Here is a 25,467-nt window from a genome sequence, read left to right as displayed (position 1 = left end):
AGAGCCGCGTGACTCTCTGTGGAATGTACTGAAGGAAAACCTCAAATTGGCAGTCCTATTTGCTCTTGAGTAATGAGAATTCAGGAAAATAATATTCCTCTAGATCATGGGTTTTCGATAATGGTGTGGTATGGATAGGTTTAGTCTCCAGAGATTCATTTGTTGAAGATCGGTCCCCAGTGTGATGAGATAGGGGGTGGTGGGGCTTTAAGAAGTGAAGCCTAGAGGGAGGGGACTAGGTTGGGGTACTGACCTTGCAAAGAACTGTCTCATACTTATTGAACCCTACTGGTATGCCAGAGAGTGTTTTATTTAAAAAATAAAATAAAACAAAGCGGCATGGAATGCAGCTCAGTGGTAGAGCACTTACCTAGCATGCATAAGGCCCTGGAATAAATTTCCAATAACAAGGGCAGGGGCAGGTGCAAGAGACCTGACTGATGGGCTGCTTTCTGGCTTTTCCTACCAGGTTAAGTTTCCCCTTTACACATGCTCCCACCATGATGTCATCGACTGTGATACCCGTGACCCAGCCACGTGGACCCTCACCTGAGGTCAGATAGACATGGCTGCTTCATCTCAGATTTCCCAGCCTCAGAACTGTGAGCTAACTGTCTTTATCAAGTACCTAGCTTTGGGCAATTCATTATAGTAATAGAAAGTAGATTAATAAAGTTACATAGTATCATTTATAATTTCATGCTTTACTGCATACAAAATATACAATAATCAGCCAACTTACTCTTTATCAAACTTCAAATTATAGGGCTGGGAATATGGCCTAGTGGCAAGAGTGCTTGTCTCATATACATGAAGCCCTGGGTTCAATTCCCCAGCACCACATATAGAGAAAATAGCCAGAAGTGGTGCTGTGGCCTAAGTGGCAGAGTGCTAGCCTTGAGCAAAAAGAAGCCAGGGACAGTGCTCAGGCCCTGAGTCCAAGCCCAAGGACTGGCAAAAAAAAAGAAATCAATCTTCAAATTATAAACAAAAAAAGGGAAAGCAAACACAAAAATATAAAGCCAAGGTCAACAATAATAGCCCTAAAGATTAATGACTTTTTATAAACAAAAATTTAATTGTCAGTGAAAATCAATCACCTATAAAATGATGACTGCCTAAAATGTGAAATCTCCAATTGTAAGATGACTCCAGGAGGATAAATATTAACTCATTATCCATGCTTGGTTTTTGTACACTTGTGTTTCTCATGCTTTCATAAATTCCTATGATTCATTCTTACCTCTTAGGAAAAAATGTAGAAAATAATCCTTCTGCTTGCTCTGAGTGAAGTTTTTGAGCATATACTCTAGTAAGCATGCAAATATCATTCATACCCCCGCTGTCTGAGGTGGGTAGAACTATGGGGCTGATAGAAGATACACATATACTTGCATGAGCAGGTTCGTGTCCCAGTCTCTGGGCTAGCCTCCAGCTACAACACCAGGGAATAAACTTGATTAACGTGTCCCTTGGGAACACTTCTGTTTTTCCTGTGATGAGAAGACACCAGCATAACATTGCACAACCATGAGGGCTTAAACACACCCATTTTAATTTGGTTGACAAAATATAATAAAAGAATAAGCTAAATTCTGTGACATAAAAAAATAGTTGTCCAGTATTAACAGATGAGCTGGTTCCAGCACCTCCAGAAAATAAACTTCACAAATGCTCTTAATAAACGGCAATAGAATTTGCATAGGACCCACTCACATCCTCCTGTAAATAACTGCACCAAATAGAATGTAAATCATATGTAAATAGTTGTTCTACAGCAATGTGTAGGTACTGACAAGAAAATCATGTCTCAGCTGGCAATATGGCCTACTGGTAAGAGTGCTTGCCTCATATACATGAAGCCCTGGGTTCAATTCCTCAGCACCACATATATAGAAAAAGCCAGAAGTGGCGCTGTGGCTCAAGTGGCAGAGTGCTAGCCTTGAGCAAAAAGAAGCCCTGAGTTCAAGGCCCAGGACTGGCAAGAAAAAAAAAAAAGAAAAGAAAAGAAAGAAAATCATGCCTCAGTACAGAGGGAATCTGTATGTGCGTACATGCATCCGTGTGTGTGTGTGCGCGCAATACTAAGGATCTCAGGGCCGAATGCTATCCTGGAGCTTTCTTGCTCAAACTGGAGCTCTACCACTCAAGCCACACTTTCACTTCTGGCTTGTTGGTGGTTAATCAGAGATAAAAGTATCATAGATTTTCCTGCCCTCGCTAGCCTTCAACTGTGACCCTCAGATCTCAGCCTCCTGAGTAGCTAGGGTTACAGGCATAAGCCACCAGTGCCAGCAGATTCATGTTTTTCAGACCACTTTTCAATCTGTGGTGGGCTGAATTTGCTGATGTCAAGTCTTTGGGTATGAAAAGCCAACTGTATCTCTTCCTTGTGCATCACTCAGAATTCTAATACACTGTAAAAGACAGCTCCCTGCACAGTACAGTCTGTCAACTATACTTCCTTTCACAGGCTTCTCAAGAATGGAAGGAACTAGTTGAATGGTAACCCCTTTGTACAAGTACTTAAAGATAACAGAAATATAATTTGCAGAAAGAATGGGAGGAACTTGTTAAGGACAGAGAAACCCTGTGGAGAACAGAGGGAATTTTCTAGTTAACGATATTTTCCAGAAATTGCTTTCTCTCTTTTTCCCCTAAATGTGTTTGATAATATGCATAAAATGTCAAATTTAGGCAAGAAAAATGTCCTGCTGTTGTTTCAGAGTCTTCCTTATACACCAAGCAAATATTCCAAGTAAGAACCACATGGCTGGTGTGTGCCAGACACTGCCAAAAGCCTTTACAGACTTTAACAAAATAGACCTTTCTGATGGCAATAATGGTGGGTGGGTTCACTAGGTATGCGACTGAGACTAGAAGCTGGCAACAACTGGCCAGCATCATCCATTAGAGAGTGACAAACAGCCCATCTCCGGTCTACCTGCCTCCAGAGAAAGTGCTGGAAGTAATCCCAAGCACACAATTTAAATAGAGTTCAGAGAAATTTGCATAATTGTGTTAGGTTGTAAAGGTCATTGTAGGAATGGAGGTTCAAGGGAAACACCCACAAAAGATTCTCTCTTCAGGTGCATCATAGGACCTGTGAGGAAGGATTGTAGTGCTCTCCATTTCTAGCACAGCTTGACAGTTCAAGGGCCTCAGGAATTTCCTTGACTCAGGGCTTGCCACTGAGGCCAGCGGCCTGGACTTGCCACTAGCATCTGAAGAAGAGACAGTCTTGTGCGATGTTGTCCTTAACTCCTGGAATCTGGAACTAATTCCCAGGCAGAATCAGAAATGAATTAAGTTGGAGACTTAAGTTGAATTAAGCTGGAGACTTAAATGAATTAAGTTGGAAACCCAAGTGTTCAGTTAGGAAAAACCTCCATCCACATTGTGTGAGGCTGCGGAGCCTAAGTGCACTCAGCCCATGGGGCAGCTGAGCAGGCCCACCTCTGGAGACTAAGCTAAAATTGATTAAAAAGTAAAGACATTGGTGACACTATAAACCAAAAATAAATAAATAATGCAAATTTAAACTGCAAGGTAAAAAAAACTGTTCAAGAATCATAGTTGCAAATATTTAGAAATATGTGAATCTAAGCAAAGAGAACAAAAAAGTGGTATGGGAAGATTGTGCTTAATTTTATCCTTGTATTCTTTTCTTTTGATTTTTTTTTTTTTGGAGAAAAGTAACAGTGTGCTTATAGTTTTCCATAAATAGAAAACTTAACCCAATTCATCAGGAAAGGAAAACAGCAGTGAGGTCTAGAATGATGGGAAGTCTGTTAATGATGGAGACAAAGGATGCAAATGCGTTTGTTCCACAGAGTAGAGAATTTCAGGCTCAGAGCAAGACTGGGAAAAGTCTAAGTTGTAAACTGGTAAGACACCCCACTATATTATCTTCTCACCCGGCTGTGGTGTGGGTACAGGCAGGAAACCAGGCAGGCCCACAGCTGGGAGGGCAATGCAGCAGTGAGATCAGATGTCTTCTGGTGAGACAGGAGGGCAGGGTCGAGGCAGAGCCATCACCTGTCCCCTAAACTCAATGAAGAAGGCACGGGTGGACAGTTGAAGGCAGGAGCAGCAGAAAAGGAAAATGGGGTGAAGAATAAGAAAGAGGGAAAAAGCGAAGGGGGAGCAGAGAGGACTGAAAATGGAACCCCGGGTATTGTTCCATGGTACCTAGTGGTAGGTAGTCAGCCAAGGGAAAACTGAAAGGCTACTGCTTTTCTTTTCAAAAGAAAAAAGGACATGACTATTCAAAGGACAGAACAGCTCTATTTGCCCCAGCTTCTCCCATGAACACCAAATGCTGTAACTACAGGAAGGGCCTGTGGTTGCTGCCCTTCTAGTGTGACTGTAGGCAAGTTTTTTCCCCTTTGGCTCTGCTTCTTAATCCACACAATGGGTAGAAAAGGGGGCCTCTTCGTCTGGTATTTTGAAAATTCAATGCATGAATGTTTCAAAAATTCTAGAAGCTTATCCAGTACATATTTTACTCCTTTGAAGAGAGTAGGTTTACCGTACTCTCTCATGCCACCAGGAATCAGCCAGAGGTGAAGCGTACGATCATACCCCCACCCTACCCATGCTTCTGCCTTCTTTGGCTTTGGTTACACACTTCCAACTGTGGTTCACAAATAGTAAATCGAAATTCTAGAAATTAATAATCCCTAAGTTTTAAATAACCTTTACCATAGGACAATGGTATTATAATTTTGTTTTTTTAAGTGTAAGGATAGATTTTTACTTTTAGGTCTTTTGAGGACTACAAATTATGAAGTAAAAGCAGATCACTACATAGAAATCTAGTAACTAAAAAAAAAAAGCTCACCTGTGCCTTTAAACTTTAACATAGTTATTCATTTAACATATTAGTCACAAAGCTATCAGTTATAATGTTCTTAAGATTACCGTATCTTTATTTCAAATTATATTACACATTATTCCCTCAAGAGGTACTTTTAAATACCAAATTCTTAGCTAATAAGAATGGTACCTGCAAAGGGAGCAATTGCCACTGAGTATCTGGGTGGCTATTTTCTTTTCACCAATAAAAAATTTTTAAATAGTAATTTTAACATGCCTTTGCACTCAAAACTTTGGCTAGATTTTTCCACTTAATTTTCTATTTTTATTGTCACTGCTCATCTCCAAGTCTAGTTTATATACAGTGCAAGTCTCTCATCAATATATGTATAGGAAAAAAAACACAGACGGGTGAGGTTTGGCACTCTTCATGGCTTCAAGCCTTCACTGGGGTCTTGGAATATATTTCCTCCACCTGCTTCCAGACAAGGAGGGCTGCTGTATCAACTTCAAAGTCAAAATGCTTGCGATCAAAGCCCAGCTGTACGAGTTAATAATTTGGTTAAGCCAATATGGGCCTTATACTCAACTATAAAATGAATGAGTATTCAAATCAGTGTTTTAATCCCTGGAAAGCCTAAAGTAGGCGTGGCACACTGCCAAGATTCCTGCGCACCATCTATGCACAAGAACTTCAGTCCCTGTCAAAGTTCTCAAAGAATTTATTCCGAAGAGCTAACCAACAGTCACTGGCCTCACACAGGATCACTGGCTTAGCAGCTGCCCGCCCTTAGCAAGCTCAAGCCCCAAAGCCCCCAGGCTGCCCCCTGCCCTGGAAGGCAGTATACAAGGCACTGAAACAGAGAGGGGAGGCCACACTTCACTCGGTGCCCTGCTTTTGTCACGGATGACACTTAGGTTCTCAGAAGGCATTCCTGCCCTCCTGCATTCCAGAAGCTGAGTTAAGGGCACTTTTCTTTCCCTACACATAAAAGGAGCACATCTGACAGTGTGCTGGAGAGCAGATCCTGTCCACGAATCGAGGTCTCTAGAAGACAGATCCAAATCCAAGTGTTCTGTCTGATTTTTTTGTTGTTGTTGTTGTTGTTGACAGACTTTAAAGAAATTATATTCTCATTATCTTTAAGTAGTTGTATAAAGGGGTTACCATATTGTTACTACTTTTATTTTAAATATCATTCTAGTTAAAAGTTTGGTCGTCTGACTTTTGCAAACTATAGAAATATAAAACTGCAAATTAAAAGAGGAGAGGCAACACTTATTCATACAGTACAAGGAAGTAGACAAGAGTGGCTTGTTCACTGGCTATGTGAATTTAACCCCTGGGAGTCTTTTCTTTACCTGTAAAGGTGTCACCAGGATTCCCACTACACAGAGATGTGGTGAGGATTAGGTGAGATCAGACAACACCAAAGCACCTAGATCCGTGCCAACCACACAGAACGCACTACGAAAAAAACCAATGCAACTCATGCTAACCCGGATAAAGCCCAACACACTGACCAATCTCCTGGACTAGGTGGGTGTTCTGGCTGGCTAATGAGGACAGAGGAGAAGGGAGGAGGGTGTCTACAGGGATGAGCAAAGGGCAGAGAGCAGATATTTACTGATTTCAATTTTAGACCAAAGGCCCAGCTGTCTTAGTGTATGATGTGGAATGAGTCAGCAGTACTTACTGCAACAGAGACAGCCCAGGGGGAAAGGCTTTTCTTTCATCCTTTCAAATTCTCATGAGATCGCAAAGAACTCTTAAGTATGCGAATCCACAGCTATTGAGAATTCAGGCAGGGGCCAACACACACCTACAAAATTCCCAAGAGGCGGAATCTGCCCCAGGCTGGGTGTGGCCCCCCAGGATTCATGTGTTAGAAATTTAATCCCAAAAGTTTTACATTAATGGTCTTTGCAGGTGGGGCTTCTGGGAGGTGGTTGGGTTCACAGGGCTCTGCCCTAATGAATGGATTGATCCACTCACAGGTTAGTGGGGCATAGTTTGCAGATTGCTCTGTCTGATTGCTCTATCTTGCCATGTGACACCTTTCACCATGGTATGACCCAGCAAGGGGGCTTCACCAGATGCTAAGCAGAGGCCTAACCATGCTCTTACACTTCCTCACCTTCAGAGCCTCGAGCCAAACACACACCTGCTCTTTATAAATTATCCAGTCTACATATTCTGTTACAGCTACTGAAAACAGGACAGTACCCTATTGTAATAAAAGTTTGAATAAATCCTCCACTCAAGAAGATGAAGGTTTAAAATGAGGATACCTAGAACCCATAGACTTCTAAAAGTCTTAAGCATCAAGATTAAATAACAAGACTAAACAAATCTAAAGAGACAAAAACAAGGACAGTAATAGAGAATGGTGAGTACAGTTTCACTTTGGACTGATGAGAAAGTTCTGAAGCTACATAGTAGTGATACTATGTAACATAATAAATGGAAATGCCACTGAATTCTCTTTACAATGGTTGCAATAGCTAATTATGTGTTACTATTTTGTCACAAATCTTTAAGTGCTCCCCAAAAAAGAGAACAGACACTATTTAAAGTGCTTGAGCTTTTGACATGTGCTATTTTGTATGTGAAATAATGAGGTAAATAAAGACCCTTATTTCACAGAAGGAAACTGAGGCTTCATGTGGTAAGAGGACTTTCTCCAAATTACACACACTCCGGAAGTGGTGAGGCCCGGATGTGAACAGAAGCAACAGGAACCAACTGGCACCCAGCAACTCACTGAAAAGAGACTCTCATTGTTGGAGAACACTAAGGAATTAGAGAACTAAAGTAAAATAGGTGAGAGTCCATACAAATCCTGACTCTCCTAAGCAGGTTTTAAGCTACTCAGGAGGCTCAGACATGAGTTCAAAACCAACCTAGGCAGAAAAGTCCGTGAGATTCCTATCTCCAATGAGCCACCAAACATCTAGAAATGGAGGTATAGCCTCAAGTGGTAGAGCATCAGCTTTGAGTAAGAATGCTAAGGGACAGCACCCAGACCCCGAGTTCAAGCCTCAGTACCAGCACAAAAAAATTAAAATGAATCCAATTACTTAATCAGCTAGTTACAACAAAAGAATATGGAATTGTCCTGGAATGCTCAAATATTCATACCTTCATTTTTCATGATGTAGTGGACAATCTGCCCAACAGTGTCACTGTTCTCATTTATACTGTCATTTAATTCTGAAAGACAAAGAGGAGAAAAGATGTTAGAACTGCTCACCAGCAACATGGCGATTAGACATTCAGTTTTAGAGCCCACGACCTCACTGAATAGCTTCCAGAAAGCTCAAGCACTCATGCCAAGACTTTAGCTTTCAGCCCCAAACTTCCCAATGTCAAAAGTTGTGACTTTGTTAGAATAACAAGCATTAAAGAAAAAAAAATCAGTTATCCAACAATGTCTTCTCAAGGTCAAGTATCCACTCACTGCCACAGTGACACTATGGAAATGCAATGCCAGCCCTGAATGTATTAACGTCTCTCAGATTCTTTCCTTAAGGCCTCAGTGGCTCACGCCTGTGATCCTAGCTACTCAGGAGACATGAGATGTGGAGGATGGAGGTTTGAAGCCAATCCAGGCAGAAAAGTCCAAGAGACCCCCATCTCTAACAGCAAAAGGCCCAAAGTGATGGTAGTGCATCAGCTGTGAACAAGAAAACCAAGCAAGTGCATGAGACCCTAAGTTCAAATCCCACTACAGACACCCAAAAAAGAAAAAACAATAGTAAGTCCTCAGGAGAAATGGGATTTTCTTTTAATTTCAGACTACTATATAAATGTAAAGCAATTTTCTTGTGTGGTGGTGCGAGGGATCAAACCCAGGGTCCTGAACATACGAGGCACGCATTTCACCACTTTGCTACATCCCCAACCTGAGAGTATTCCTCTATTTTTTAAATACAATAGTTATTCATCTATGTTTACAGAACTCTCTATCCAATATGCTTCCAAATTACCTAAATGTTGGCTAATGCTTATTTTCCCCCCACATGTAGTTTACTTTAGGAGATTCTGTACCAGCAATATATGTGATAGTCTGACAAAAACCCAGACTGCTTGATTATACTCACCGGTTTCCCTATGAGTATTTCAACAGGACTAGAAGGAAGACAGAAGGCTTGAATACCCTATCCCAATTCACAGAGAACCCCTGAACCAACAGTGCAGTGAATGACCCTCCCATTTACCTGGCAAAGTGTCCCCTCCACCCCAAGGCTGGCGTGCCTCCTGCAAGAGCATGCATGTTCACATGCACGGCATGGAAGCCGAGGACTGCGCTGCCCTCCAGACATGAAGGAGGAGCAGAGGGAGAGGCTCTGCTTTCTGTTGACAAACACTCGGCTTGGCTTTGCAAAATGTACATATGACTCATCATACAACCTCAAAGGTCAGTGGGGGTGGAAAAATCAACAGTCCAGCAAGCTGGCAAGAAATGAAGAACTTCCCCCTACTGGCCCTGCAGGTTGCTCCTCCAGGGAGTGATCTACTCCAAATGTCAACCTCTCTGCAAAAGACTACCGTGGAGGGGCCGAGCAGGATCCAGAGAACAACCTGCCAACCCTTATGAGTCCACCCAAGACAGTGCCCTAAAGGATAAGTGGAAAGAAACAGGATTCATCATCTATTAGGTTTATCCCAACACCACCCAGTGACTCCATGAAAATGTGGAGATGAGACTGAAGTTCCTTTTCTGACATACATCTATAGCACTGTCACCCAATCAGTACTTGATAATCACGAACTCACTCGGAGGCGGAGGACAGAACTCCGAGTAAAATGAGCACCATGAAAATGGAGAAGTTCACTTCATTTTTTTGCCATTTTTCTTAGTATCTGACTCAATAATAGTAAGATGAAAGTTTGTTGGAAGTCATAGGTGCCCATCTCTAAAAGCATTCAGTTTCACAAAGACCCTACAAGGTGGAGATTACTGTCCACATTTATATTAATTAGAAAGAAACTTTTAAGCTAAATTATGCATAGCACTGACTTGGAACACACAGAACTCTCCCAAGACCATCAAGCCATCAGGGAAAATGCCCTGTAGGTATTCAAGCTCCAGGTGTGATTACTCTATGCTACCTTGAGAGTTGCTGTAGAAACAGATCACTTGACCCTCACAGAGATAGAAGCACTTTCTTATTTACAAACTCTTCTTCTGCCCTTTCCCCCATAAAAAAGAACCCAGAAAACCAAAAGTGACACCATGACTCTAAGTGATAAAGCACTGGCCTTGAGCAGAAAAAACTCAGGTCCAGTGTCCAGGCTCTGAATTCAAGCCCCATGCCCAATCAAAGAAAAAGAAAAAATAAAAACAATGCACTGGTTGCTCACACCTGCAATCCTAGCTACCTAGGAGGTTGAGATATGAGGATTGAGGTTCAAAGCCAGCCCAGGCAGGAAAGTCCATGAGACTCTTATCTTCAATTAACTACCAGAAAACCAGACGTGGTGCTGTGGGTCAAAGTGGTAGAGCGCTAGCTTTGGTAGAAAGAAATCAGGGACAGTGCTCAGGCCCTGAGTTCAAGCCCCAGGACTGGCCAAAAAAAACCCAAAATACCCCAGGTTATTTACCTATCTTTTCCACCTTTTCCTCTTCAACTTCTTGCTCGGCCTCTGTCGTGCAGCGATACCCTTTCTTCTTCAGCAGGTGGCAGATGAAGACACCAAGGAGCCCCATGATGAAGAACACGGGGACAAGCGCATACGCAATGTATTCTGGGTGTCCGTTCCCTGTGTTGTTGGTAGGCGATGGGGTGGTCTCTGCTCTGGAGTGCAACGTGCGGCTGCCACTGGTATCTGCAGAAAGGAACATGAATGGCTAGGTTAGATGACTGGGAGAGGTAAAAAAAAAAAAAAAAAAGAAAAAGAAAAATTAAAATAAAACCCCCTGATCACCCTAGGGAAATGTTTGCATTGAATCCGCAGGCCACATCCACACTGAGGATGCTGGTGGCAAAGGGTGAGAGACCCCAGTCTTGGGCTAAAATAGTCCCTGTCATCCTGCCACCCATACACTGGGTCCCACCTGAATGGTTTTTGTTGTTGTTGTTTTCTTTTTTAAGACAGGGTCTCACTATATACCTCAGGCTAACTTGGAATTCACTATGTATCTAGATTTTCCTTGAACTCATGACCCTCCTGCCTTAGCTTCTTTAGTCCTGGGCTTAGAGTTGTGTTCTACCATACTGAGACTTAACTACAACAACAGCAGAAAAAAAAAGATCTCTCTTTTTTTTTTTTTGCCAGTCCTGGGCCTTGGACTCAGGTGCTCAGCACTGTTCCTGCTTCTTTTTGCTCAAGGCTAGCACTCTGCCTCTTGAGCCACACCCCATTTCCAGCTTTTTCTGTTTATGTGGTACTGAAGAATTGAACCCAAGGCTTCATGTATGCAAGACAAGCACTCTACCAGTAGACCATATTCCCAGCCCAAGAAGATCTCTTTATGTCAGCTTCTACTTCATCTTTGAGAGCCCATACTCAAGTGTGAGGAAGGAGGGTACAGGCATTAGTGAATAGTCTGGCACATAATATGTGCCTATAAATTAGGTGATGTAACAGCCTAGTACTCAGAAGACCCGGATTAGCTATTCAACACCATCACGAAGCAGAACACTGACAAGGAACAATGACTTCACATCTCAATGCCTAGGTTTCATAGGAAAGGGACATACCTCCCATCTACCCATGAAGATTGAACAAACTACTACTTATACTACTACTACTTATAGCCATTTCTGCAACACTGCCAACTGCTGTCACTGCCCTGTGGGGCTCCATCACAGGTGCTTGGGATGCAAGTGGCTGTTCCAAAAGGACTTATGTTCTGAAAGGATTTAATAAATTAATGTACTACAGTAGAAAAAAATTAAAAAAGAAATATCAGAAGTAGCCTCAGTTTGGGCCCAGAGTGCAGATATTAAAATGGAAGTCTGTGCATTTGTTTATTCATTTCTGGATCTAAATAAGCACTTTCAGCAAGCCTTTTATGTGCCAAGCCTCTTGCTGGGAATTAGGAATATAAAATGATAAACAACATAATCAACATCTACCACTTTGAGCTTGCAGGGCTGCACCTGAAGCAGGCATTAAGCGAGTCTACATGTGACCAGATGAGGGTGTCTTCTGGTGAGAAGCCAGGAAAGGACTTGTTGGGTCACTGGAAGATAAACCAGCACTGGGGACCTATGACATCAGAGAAGCTGTGGAGCGGGCATGTTTTGGAGAAAGGAAGAAGCTGGCTTTTAGACATGCCATTGGCATCAGGTGCACTTATACAAAAAGGCATCTGTGGAGGTGCCACATGGCCTCCTGAAAGAACCAAGCGCCAGGAGCACACATCTGTAAGATGCAGCCAACTGAGGCATGGAATGCCCTGAACAGAGGACCTGTAGAGCATTGCCTCATGGGCATATGAAGGGAGGATGGAGAAAAATATGGCATTTGGCTGGAATAGAAGCCTTAGCATTTGAAATACTTTGATTATAGAATTCTAGGATGAAGTGTGCGTGTGTGTGTGTGTGTGTCCATTCGTCCTAGACTTGTCTGCCTGAGATGGCTTTGAACCGCCGTCCTCAGATCTCAGCCTCCTGAGTAGCTAGGATTACAGGTATGAGACACTAGCCTCTGGCTGAATGAAGTTTTCTACCTTAGGGAACTTCATAACTTCACTGCTTAAGAAACCCAGGAATTAGAAAGGCAGAGATATTTAACCATAGCTTCCTCAGGAAAGAGTTCTCTTCTTTCCTTCTCTCCCCTTCCCCCAGGAGAGGAGGATCAGTGTTGCCAGGACTGTATTAGAGGTGGTCGGAAATGAGCACACCAGTCATCAAAAGCAAGCATAATTTGCAAACCAAAGAACACAAGGACTACCTACTTGTCTTTCACATGAAAATATCCATTATCTTTGAACAGGAAAGGAAGTAACTAGTTCTGCAGCTTGGAAAAGGTTGCCTTCATTATGTTATCAGGTAACCTCTAGAATCTGAGAGTATATTCTGTCCTGATTTCCCTCCCAGAAAGTGATCATGCATATATATAAGTCACATCCCACATAATGTTGACTCAATCAGCAATGGACTGTATCGGTGGCTCCATAAGATTGTAATGAAGCTGAAGTCTTCCGCCGGTCATGTGTTTTTATTGTACCTTTGCTGCCTTTAGCAACACAAACACCACTGTGTAACAACGGCCTACAGTACTCAGTACAATAATGTGCTGCACATGTCAGTTGCCTAAGAGCAACAGATTGTGCCATATAAGTCAGACTAGTATGTAGCAGGCTGTCCATCTAGGTCAGCCACCAAACTATTCAGCAGTGCATCACTCTATATAAGCAGATGGTAGTATATAAGTTGATTATACATGTATAAATACGCAAACCCTGAGTACATCCAATTGACATTATCTCTTTAAAATGTTATTTCTGCTGGGCACTAGTGGCTCATACCTATAATCTAGCTACTCAGGAGGCTGAGATCTGAGGATCACAGTTCAAAGCCAGTCCAAGCAAGAAAGGCTGAGAGACTCTTAGCTCCAATAAACTACTCATAAAAAGCTGGAAGTGGTGCTGTGGCTCAAGTGGTAGAGCACTAACCTTAAGCACAAAGAGGCTCAGGGACAGCACCCAGAGCCTGAGTTCAAGCCCAAGGACCAGCAAAAAAAAAAAAAAAAAGATTATTTCTGTAATATCTAGAGTCATCAGCTTTGTGATTACTAAAATCTAATGGCAGTAGCAAAGGAAGATGGAGGTGTCCTCCTCAGATTCTCAGAGGTAAGTCTAGAGGTGGTAATGAATTCTCCTTGAAATTGCAGTTCCTAAGTTGCTTTGGTGAGATTGTTTCATTTTGTTTTTTGCCAGTACAACACATTGCAAATCTTCAGAAATACCACATTTACAGAATTTTATGATTTTCAAACAGATGTAACTCACTTGATCTTATAATTACAAAAACTGAAGACAATATGGATCCAAACTTGTAAAAATACAAGTTATACAGAAATACGATGTAGCACTGGGGTTAAAAGCTCAGACTGCCTGGCGCAGATCACAGCTGGGCCACTTTCTACACCTATCATCTTCAGCAAAAAGTTAAATAAGATCCAAAAAGACCACTTCTAGTACTACATTCAGGAGTGAAATTAGGATCTTGGAAGAGATATTTAGACTCCCACTGTCCCTGAGGCATTCCTGACATCAGCCAAGGTAAGGAAGCAATCTAAATGCCTATGGATGGGCAAAGGAAAGAAGGAACTGTGGGGAACAATCTTTGAACAGCCTGTTACAGGTGGCTCACACCCGTAATCTTAGCTACTCTGGAGCTCTCGAAGCTTGAAGCCCGCCCAAACAGGAAAGTCCCTGAGACACTTATCACCAATTAACTAGGAAAGGAAAAAAACAAAACAAAACACAAGTAGCGGGGCTGGGGATATGGCCTAGTGGCAAGAGAGTTTGCCTCGTATACATGAGGCCCTGGGTTCGATTCCCCAGCACCACATATACAGAAAACGGCCAGAAGTGGCGCTGTGGCTCAAGTGGCAGAGTGCTAGCCTTGAGCAAAAAGGAAGCCAGGGACAGTGCTCAGGCCCTGAGTCCAAAAAAAAAAAAAAAAAACAGAAGTAGCATTATAGCTCAAGGGGTAGTGTCCCAGCCTCAAGTGAAAAAGCTAAGGGACAGTGCCCAGGCTTTGAACTCAAACTCCTTTACCCTCCCTCCCATCCCCACACCCTCAAAAAAATTATGGGTACCAAACAGCATTATAATAGGAAATTTTGAAAATGACTCTAAGACAAGCCTGTCACCTCACCTGGTGACTTCTGCACACAGCCAGAGACACACAAACAGGCCACCTAGACAGACCCAGGCTGGAAAACATGACTGCCTTTCACAGCATTACACACAGATAATGTCTCAGAAAGGCCAAGGCTTATCAAAATGCCTGGGGTTCTTCTTGGTCTAGCTTGCTTTGGTTAATTCCCAGCATTCTGAGGATTGGCTATGTATGTGTTTATGGGTCAAGATCTTTCTGAGAAGGTAATAAAAATCAGGAAGAAAAAAAAAAAGACTGACGACTGCAAGGAGGTGAGGAAGGGATATGAGGAATGGCTAGAAGTTCATCAAAAAGTCAAAAGCAATTCCTAACTTGTTTCTAAGAAACATTTGTATTTCCAACTGACCCCAATGGTCAGAGGAGCTGAGACAGAATGGCGCAGAAATAGATCCGTCACGCCCAATGGATGAGCTTATGGGCTGCTAAAATAAGGGCAAGATGATAGCTGTAACCAAAGATGCCAGATAAGAAGGTCCCGGTAACCTCTCTCAAGCAGCTTCATGCTCATGAAAGCCAAGAGCCCATCAATAGCTCTGACAACAATTCCTTTCTTATCAGGAAATGGTGGCATTTTAAGGAGCTAGGATTTCCAAACAAAGACCCAACATACTAGACAAAGAAAATGAAACCTAGCTGGTAAGGGGACATCCCATACCAAGTACGGCTGAGACTGCTTTCACAGCACACTTAGCAGCAGCCCATGTCTTCCCCAGCCTCATAATCCCCCAATTCCCCAGCGCTTCCCAGAGCCACTCAAGATTCACCTCTAGAGATCAAAATACCTGCCCACACTCCAGGCCCACAAGGCCAAAGCTAAAATCCTCTGGATAGCAATTTTTTTTAACTCACTTCAAATCTGGAAAATACATTGGTTAGGAAAACCTATGCAATTTACAATCTATCCCATTTAATTTGCTGCATAAACACAAATGGATTTGACAAGACCATAGGGAAGAAGTGATTGAAACTAGAATTTAGAATCCAACAAATGCAGGACCTTAAAAAAAAAAATGGCAGGACCTGAATGATTTCCAGCTGCAGGTGGCTAACAAACACCAGAAAAATGGTGAATATCTTTGCAAATGGAAAAATGTTCCAATTTCCAATCCAACTGCCCAAATGGAACATTTGGGGCACAGCCTCTCCCCTGGCTGGGGTCTACTCATAGAAGTACCAGAGTGGCCGATAACAAAAGAAATGAGGGTGATCTGGAAGGCACATATAGTGATTGACCGACCCCCAAGGAAAACCTGTCGCCCTAACCCATCACCTAAGAGGAGATGAATTTCAGGATCCCAGTGTCTGAAAAGACAAGTAGCTCAACTTCCCAACTCTTTTGGAATCTTGCAGCCTAGCTCAAACAATGGCTCGCAATCAGGAGGCATAAAGGCTCATCTGGCCAGGCTTCACCCAGGCTGGCACAAGGTCAACTCACCAGGTCTTTGTTCCAGGACACAGGCCAGGAAGCCACCAGCCATGGTGCCAAAGCATGTGGAATGTCACTACGCCTGCACAAACCCACCTATTTTCTGGTAAAAACTCAAGGCCACCTCTGCTCTTGCAAACACTGCTAGTGAGAGTGTGTGCTCTGGGCTACTTGGGAGGAGCTACTCCACCCCAGGGTGTGCCTCATTTTTCTCCTGAGTAAGTGGGATGAGGCGAGAAGCTTCCTTACAGATATCGTAAAAATGACAGAAGATTGGACATAAAACATCAGGTGACACCTTTCAGAAAACAGGTGTATTAGCACCAGATGTGGTGGCATACACCTGTAATCCTAGCTACTCAAGAGGCAGAGGAAGAGAATTTCAGTCTGAGGCCAGCCAAGGCAAAACATGAAAGCCTATCTGAAAAAAGCAAAAGGACTGGGGTCATGATCAAGAGGTAGAGCACTTGCTGCCAATGCAAAGGGGTAGCCATATGCCAGTGTGCAGTGCTCAGCTAAATCATCAGAAGGTTTGCAAAGAGGCAAAAGGCGGCTACAAATAGCAGCACATTCCTAACCCCAGCTTTGTGAACTGGCTTTCCAGTTGATTTTCACAGGACTGCATCTCATTCTAAACTGCCAGGTCCCCGTGGGAACACTAAATCCCAGCTGATGTAACCACACCACAAGCCACTGCCCCTTTCCAGAGGGCTGCCATTCCTCACGGTTCTGTAGCTGCACATTCCTAGCATGAGGCCACGCAAGGACTCCCTTAGAAATCACTTCCAGTACGGAAGGAAGGTTAAGCAGCAAGTGCCAGAACAAAACCATCAACTAGGAAGCAGAGGACAGGCCGGATGGCCTGTGTCCGGCAGAGCCCTCATAAACGGTGCCAGGGAGGTTCCCGAGGGAATTAGTGGCTACCCTGAGCTTAAGGAAGGGGGTGTGGGGGTAGGGGGGGGCGGGGGTCTGAGGCAGAGAACCAAGTCTTGGAGAGCAGGATTCCCAGTTTCTGGATACAAGATGCCCTGTCTGGGTTGGGAGGTCAGCCAAGGCATTTCCACCCACAGCGCAGAGCACAGCAGAACTGCAGAAACCACCTACGTGGGGAAACAAGGAGTAGAGCAGAGCATGGGGCCCTAGTGGACTGTCACCAAGTATGAAATGAGATTAACTTGGGTTTTCAGGAGCACTCCATAAATGTTAACTAGCATTGCTGTGATACTGATTGATATCAGAGGTGGTCACTACAATCAGTATAGCTACCCTCACAATGCGCCCAGCTTGGTTAGCACAGAAAACAAACAAGCCAACAGAAAAACCCAAGGAGCCCTGTAAGCCAGATTGGAGGAGGCGGGGTGCTCGGTGCAGGGTACAGGAGATACAAGCAGAGGGGGGAAGGGTGCAGCTGCCACCAGCACTGCTCAGACAGAGCACAGGCGATCACATTCCCATGTCCCGCACAAGGCCAGGCTTCTCTTCCTTCCAGGAACAGGAAACAGGTCATGATTCAACAGAAAGCTACAAAGGCCCTAGACAGAGGGCTTTCCAATTAGTCACAGGTTCCACCAGGCCGGCCGTGTTCCCACACAGCAGGCACGTGACCCAGCTTCTGAGACTCTGGGAAGTGGGATGAGAAGGTGAGTGATGATGACACAGACCTCCGTGGATGGTGAGGTGGAGTGTGGACATTCAAGTTCTGTCCGGAGGGGAGAGGGAGCTTACAGATATGAAACCTCAAGACTGACCACTGTGGACAAAGAACAAAGGAGAAGAGGGAGGAAGAAAGAAAAGAAAGATCCTATCAGGAAAGAGTAAACCAGAATAACTAGAAACCCCCAGGCAGAAAAGTTGATCTGTGTTTAGAGAGAAATAGATGTGAAGCTCATTAGCATGACACCTAGTACTAATCAGAAGAAATACTACCGAATAATATTACACATTGACATGTATCTGTCAGATATCATTCCAATCATAGTGTAAGTATTCATTCATTCATTCATTCATTCAACTCTTTGAGGTATGTGCTATTATTTTTTTAATTTTCATTTTATTATTTTTATTTATATCATTTTGCACGTGAAAGCTGTAGCAAAGCACAAAGAAGCCAAAACTTTAAAGTAGGCCACAGAGTTAGGGAATAACAATTTAATACAGAATTTAATAAGAATTTAATACAGGCATCTGGGGCCCTGAAGTATGAGAGTGAACAGTTTTGACATTCAGTAAAATTCCATAGAATGGGATTACCCATAACTCTTCTCCATTTTCAATAACAGGATAGTCAAGTATTTAAGCAAGAGTCTTGCCTAGACAATCTACATAGTCATTACTCATCAAATCCAGTAATATATCTAGAATTATATAATGGGTTTTTCCTGATGATGAAATTATTAGAAAAGATAGTACATATAAACGTTACATTCTCTCCAAGAATATTCATTTATTTTTTGACATCAATTGCTAATAAAAATCTAAGGCCAGGAATGGTGGTACACACCTGTAATTCCAGCCCTCAGGAGATGCAACTAGAATAGTGAGTTCAAGGCCACTGTGTAGCCTGGTGAGCCTTTGTCTCCAAAAAGAAAAATAATAAAATAAAAATCCTGCTGTCATTAATAAGAAGCAACATTTAAACATTGCATATAACTCTGTTGAAATTGTTAACTTCTCAGAAATCCTAACTTTCCCCAATTCTTAAATAAGAGAAACTATTTGTGAGAAGGGATTGAGTTGGCCATATCCTACTTTCTCCAAAATCATCTCAACTATTAATGAAAAGGTTAAACTATGAAGCTGTAGGCAGCACTACTACAATTTCAGCTTTTATTAGGAAAGGTAAAAGATAAGCCAAACACTCAACACTTGGTTACCTTTGAAGAGGGATTTTTCATTTCTTTTTAGTGTTTTATATCTTAGTATTTTCTCTTCTTCAGTTTTTTTTTTCTTTTAAAGCAAGAGGCTGATCAATGCATAGAAAAAAGTCACCTATCAGAAAACACCTTCCCAGGATAGACAGTAGTTATCTTTCTTTGGTGGAACTGTTTTTATTTTTTTCCCTGTTTTTGCATTTCCTAAAATAGCTTAGTGATAGCCAGAACCACTGGAGATTTTTTTAGACTACAGACAATGAAGTCAATGAGGACCTTTCGTTCCAATTAGGTAAAGCTGGTCGCTGTGAGTTGAATATAGGTTGTTTCTTAATGCGAGAAAGGTAGCCAGATTTCAGAACTCTGAATTCCTTGGTATGGGGACAGACCAAAACTACAACCCATAATATCCACAGATTGTATTTCTTCTGAAACCTTTGATCCCTACCACAGGAAACAGACCAAAGAAACCATCCTAGGAATCACTTCCACTTTATTACACTATAAAAGACAGTGTAAACAACATGGCCATTCATTCATAAGGCCTTTTGTCCTTTCCCACACTAACTTTTTTACATGCCATTGAACCTTTTCTCTAAACAGAAAACAAGTGCAATTTCAAAGAGATTGTTTTAATATTATAAATCAGTTCTTCCTAATAAGAAAGATTCAATTGCTTCATTTTTCCAATAGCTGATTCTCCAGCCCCTGTGGGTACCCTACCATTCAACTCAGTTCTGACGCCAAGAACCTGGGGTTCCCACTAGTCTACAGGTAGTTCAGTCTCAAGGAAGGGCCCCTACTTCACATGCCAGCTTCAACCTCAAACGGAGGGGTGGGGGGTGGGGGGTGTCCTCCAGGCTAACTGTACTTCTGTTTAGCTGACTACAAATGTGAGGTTTCCTTCAATCCCCACTCCCTTACACACACGCACTCAGTCTTGATAATTAACTACACTGATTCACAGAATTATGGAAAATACTATACTTATTATTTCAGATTTGTTATGGCTCAGGATAGACAAATTAAATAGATACATAGGGAAAAGGGCAGAGGGTACAGTACGGAGCACCACCTTCCTTAGCTTCCTGCTTAAGGCTCTTATGGGAACTTTGTTACCTGGGAAGGACTGACTGTTACACAGTGAGTGATGGAAAGGTCAGGGGAGGCCCTGAGCTCCAACCTTCTAGCCAGAAGATTAGTGACTCTAGCAAAACAAGCTCCATCTTGAAGCTCTCTGGGGCCCCACCAAGAGTCACCTCACTATTAAGAACCTCAAGTATGGCCCAAAAGAGCTCATTACAACTAGCAAAGAGACGCTAAGACCAACCCTTAATAAATTCCAAGCATTTTAGGAGTGCCACGCCAGAAATCTGAGACAAAATACATATGCATTTTATTAAACTCCTCTGACTCAAAGCTATTATTAATATTTCATATAACAACACTGAATCAGCATGGGTAAAAGAAATTCAACTATTCTATCATATAGTTCACAGAAGAATTCTCTCTCCCTCCTCAAGTCTTCTCCCATTCCTATTCCTTTTCCTAGAAGTCAAAACACATGGCTTCCACTATCTGCATGGCCACTGCTCTATAATGGAGCCCATTACTTTCACAATGGATCATTTTCCTCTCTTCAAATGTTTGATCACATTAGAAGAAACAGATTGAGAAATAGATTTGCTGGAAGTAATGGAGCCCATAGCCAAACGGGTTCGTAAATCAATTATTCCCAGGTCTATCTGCAAATTTTTATTTAAAGATATTGCCCCAACAATGACAGCTCTCCAGACTTGGAAGAAGAACAAAACAAAGTAGAATTGATCAATCGCTGGGCTAAAAGATAAAAATGTTCAATAGTCTTGTGAAAATAAATGCTTAACTGATAAGAATTCAGTAGCCCAGCTTATGTGTGTAATTTTCAAGGACTGACTATAACTGAAGACAAATACATGCTTATCTAGCTTCACCACGAATGAACATTTCTTGGCTTTCCCACATCAAGACTATATACACTGCATTTACGTCATGATTCACATTTCCTTAAACTAAAAATAGCTATTTCTATCTATATGTCATATGTGTTGCATAAAACCTATTCTGCTATGTAGGTTACATTTGTCTTAGTTACAAGGACTATATTATTCCTTTGATCCTCACAACTCTGAGATGTATAAAGAACAAAACATGTATTATTTGCACCCTCCGCCCTACAAGGACACAGCAAATGCAACTCAAAGGCCTTGCAGACAGAATGAGGCCCATGGCAATTTCAAGTCCTGAGCAGCTCAGGTCTGGCTCTTTCCAAAACAGAAAAATGCCTGAGAAAGTGTTCCAGTTCCCCTGTCCTTACTCCTCACCCTGATCCCCAACCACTCTACTCCCTACCCTCCAAAACCCTAGCCTCAGTCTCCCCATGGAGCTAACACTCATGGAGGAACCTCTGCCACCACTCCATCGGCACTGACTTTTCTGAATCTCACTCCCAGGCGGGCTCATGTGATCATTCTATCTCCTACACCCCTCACTGAAGGGTCATGCAGGGTGACATTGTCCAAATGGAATGGAATGTGACATTCCCCACCACCACCTCAGAGTCCAGCTTCAGGCCCTATCCAAGGCCCCAGCTTTTCTTCTAGTGCTTCTTTTTTTTTTTTTTTTTCTGTTTCTTCACTTAACAAAGAGAAGGGTGGAACTGAGGAATCAGTGGCAGGAACTGAAGACACAGGGAAAGCATTCTGGCCACACACTCACATAGCACAAACACACAAAAAAAAACAAACCAAGGAACACCTGCTATTAGCCTCCTGCCACCTCACCAGTGCCAGGAAATTCCGGCTACTATTTTTTTATATTGTGGATAATTCACAGGATTGTGCTGGAGATGGCTGCTATGAAAACTGTTACAGCCCTGGAAAACTAATGTTCTCCTGTTACACAGTGAGACAGACAGCCCAACCCCTTAGTAAATTCTTCAAATCTCCTCCCAATAGAGGAATCTCAAAATCCACATTATGTCAGTGTGCATGCATGGGTGAGGAGGCTTGCTTGTTATCAGTATTAAAACAGAATTCTGTGTGGTTTTTTTTGTTTTTTTTGTTGTTGTTGTTTTTTGTTTTTTGCCAGTCCTGGGCCTTGGACTCAGGGCCTGAGCACTGTCCCTGGCTTCTTTTTGCTCAAGGCTAGCACTCTACCACTTGAGCCACAGCACCACTTCTGGCTTCTTCTATATATGTGGTGCTGAGGAATCGAACCCAGGGCTTCATGTATACGAGGCAAACACTTTACCACTAGGCCATATTCACAACCCCTGAATTCTGTGTTTTTAAATCCTACCTGTCATGTGGTATCCAGGCTCTTTATAAAGCTTCAACCACCTAGATAAATGTATCTGGCTGGTTCGAGATGCAGTGATAACAGAGTTGTCTAATCTGTATCTTTTGAGGAATTAACTAAAGGCATTGCCTTTATAGGACCATCAAACCAAAATTTTATTTAAAAAATCATGTCTACCCAGGCAGGGTGAGCATGCCTGTAATCCCAGCACTAAGGATGGGTTGGCAGGAGGATCTAGTGTTTAAAGTTAGCCTGAGCTACAAAGTAAAACGCTGTCTCAAAAAACATTTTTTCTAAACCTAAGCACATGTAAATTAAATCATTCCCTTTAAATATTTACTCAAAAGGCAAGTGGATAGTTTCTAGGAATTTCTCATTTGTTTTATACTAAAAAAAAAAAATACCTAAAAATCTGTATTCTAGGCATAAGATGCCTTGGTTTTCTCTGTAAGGGGATGGAACTATAATGAAAACGTAAAACAAGTGAAACATAAATCTGTCTTCTTGAGTGCCACACCACGCAAAGAGCTTCCACAGGCAGCTTCGGCCTTGCCTCCTGCATGACCCAAACAACAAAAATCTCCCTTCTTCATCTTACTGGTTCTTCTCGGTAAGGCTGCTTCCTCACCTGCACAACACAACTAATAAGGTCACCTGTTCCTCATGATTGCAAGAATTAAATCTGACCAAGCAATCAACCAACATGTATTAGGTCTCATGTCTCAGCTAGTACCACAAATACCAATGAAATACACACAACTGAGCCAAAAAACTGGAGGCCAGATAACATGAAGGAGAAGCACTGAGCACTCCTGGCCTCCATGAGCCTCCACTGCAGTCCAGACTAATAAGAACGTTCCCGGGAAGTGCTGCCCTCAGCTTAAAGGATGGGCAGAGGACAGGATATGGGTAGTGATGGGAAAACCACTTCAACATGCACCTTCCCCCTGCCGGCCATATTTTCAAACAGTCCTTGGGGCAGACTCCTCTGAATCACCTCCTCTCCTTTTCCTCTCCCCAAACATATCCCGCATATCCCTCGGCTGTAAATGAGATAACCTCACTCCATACTGTGTGTTGACATGTCTGCTAAAAACAGATGCTGTAAAACAAACAAACAAAAAATCCTTTCCTGTGACTCAAGTAAGATTCCGTCTTTGCACAAAGAGCCACTTCCCCTGTTCCCATCCTGCCTTTTCCCATGACAAACTACCCCAGACCCCTGCCCTGTCTGATCTCTGCTCCCTCTTCCCCTCCCTCTCTCTCTACAGCCTTACTCGTAAGGGAATTGCATCATTTCTTTTCCAGCTCATACTACTGGTACTTGAAATGTTTCCTTATAGATAGCACAGGAGTTCCACTTGAAGAGGGACACCGCCCAGCACACTTGTTCTACTTTTTGTCTCTCCACTCTTCTGATCAGCCAATATCACCAGGAAATGAGAGAGAAGCAAATTCTCCAGTTTCAGGCGTCTCTCCTGCCTCCGCTGCTCGAAGCCTAGACCAGCTCCCCGAGCTGAGCTCCTGCGTGCTCTAATGGGCTAACCACTGACCAGGGGTGTGGTCCAAGTGGTGGAGAGATAGGCTTGCAAGTCAGATCCCTGAGTTTTCCAGTACTACCAAACATAAATAAATAGATCTGCAGCTAGTAGACCACTGTTGCAACATGGCTTGCTGTATGCACCAGCACACAGTGGGTAATTTCTAAAAAAGAACTTTATTGTTTAACCCCAGTTCATGCCATGATAGCCTCCCTGCCGTCAGAATCCGAGGACTGAGTGCAGTATGGTGTGGGGAGGCACACTTGAGTATCTGGGTGTGGGTATGTCTATGGTCTCTGCTGTCTTCCTCTTTTCCTAAAGCCACCACGATTCAGTCCTGAAGGCTCCACCCTAATGAGTTTATCTACTCTGAAGTCATTTCCAAACACCAAATGAACACATTATAATAGGGAGAGCCTTTGGGGGACACATTCAAACCATACCCACCCCACATCAACTCCTCTCCTGGGTGATTACTAGTGGTCCACTGGTGTCACTTTAAATCTCATTTTCCCCCAAACTTGCCCAACCTGTACTAGAGCCCCATTTCTCTACCCATGGCCCACTCCCAGCCCAGCTCTGATACTCTGGCCCTGAGCCAGGCTTTCTTTGTCCTTATTATACCTGTTAGGTTGCTTCATGCTCCCTGAATCTGTGAGCTCTGTCCAAAGGCAAAGCTCCAGTCTACTGTTCACATCACTTGATCCTCAGTGCACAGTATGACCATTTGATAATATTTTCCCAGTGGCAAAATAAATAAGTAAGCCTGTTTGTGTCCCCCCAAAAGTTAGACATTTCATCCCTAACTAATATGCTAATGATGTCTGGAGGTGGGGCCTTTGGAAGCTAATTAGGATTAGATAAGATCATGAGGTTGAGTTTCTCAGGACATTAGTAACTATAAACTGAGGAAAAGAGGCCCAAACTTGCAAGTTTGGGTGCTAAACCAGAAGCTAAATATACTTTCTTTTTTTTTTTCTCTCAGTCTGTGGTGGGGCTTGAACTCAGGGCCTGGGTGACATCTCCGAGCTTTTTTGCTCAAGGCTAGCATTCTAGCCTAACATTTTGAGCCACAGTGATACTTCTGGTTTTCTGGTGGTTAACTGGAAAGAAGAGTCATCACGGACTTTTCTGCTAAGGCTGGCTTTGAACTGTGAACCCAAAGTAGCTAGAATTATAGACAAGAGCCACTGGCACCTGATTTACCTCTGTTGCTTTATAAACTACCCAGTCTCATGTATTTTCTTATAGCAACAGAAAGCAGAGTAAGAGACCCATGAAATAAATGGTCATTAATGGTACAAAGTACTATGAAATTAGAAATATGGCACACAATTTGTAGCTGCATTTGGACCTGGCAATAGAAAGACAACAATTTGTCTTTGAAAAGAGTATCATGAATGGATTTGGGTTTAGAAAACTTTGAACATTGGGGGCCAGGAATATGGCCTAGTGGTAGAGTGCTTGCCTCATATACATGAAGCCCTAAATTTGATTCCTCAGCACCACATATATAGAAAAAGCCAGAAGTGGGGCTGTGGCTCAAGTGGTAAAGTGCTAGCCTTGAGCAAAAAGAACCCAAGGACAGTACTCAGGCCCTGAGTTCAAG

General features: G+C 42.8%; 1 protein-coding gene across 1 annotated transcript in view; it reads right to left on the bottom strand.

Moving 5' to 3' along the window:
* The window catches only part of Rell1 (RELT like 1), a 49,161-nt gene that overhangs the window by 17,024 nt on the left and 6,670 nt on the right, over positions 1–25,467 (bottom strand). The window contains exons 2-3 of the mRNA XM_048364706.1: positions 10,427–10,651; positions 7,961–8,032 (exon numbers count right to left, since the gene is read on the bottom strand). Coding sequence (XP_048220663.1) covers positions 7,961–8,032; positions 10,427–10,651 — 297 coding nt within the window. The remainder of the gene's footprint in view (positions 1–7,960; positions 8,033–10,426; positions 10,652–25,467) is intronic.

The sequence above is a fragment of the Perognathus longimembris genome, chromosome 16 (assembly GCF_023159225.1).
Source record: "Perognathus longimembris pacificus isolate PPM17 chromosome 16, ASM2315922v1, whole genome shotgun sequence".
Lineage (NCBI taxonomy): Eukaryota > Metazoa > Chordata > Mammalia > Rodentia > Heteromyidae > Perognathus > Perognathus longimembris.
This window is presented reverse-complemented; position numbering and strand designations above follow the sequence as displayed.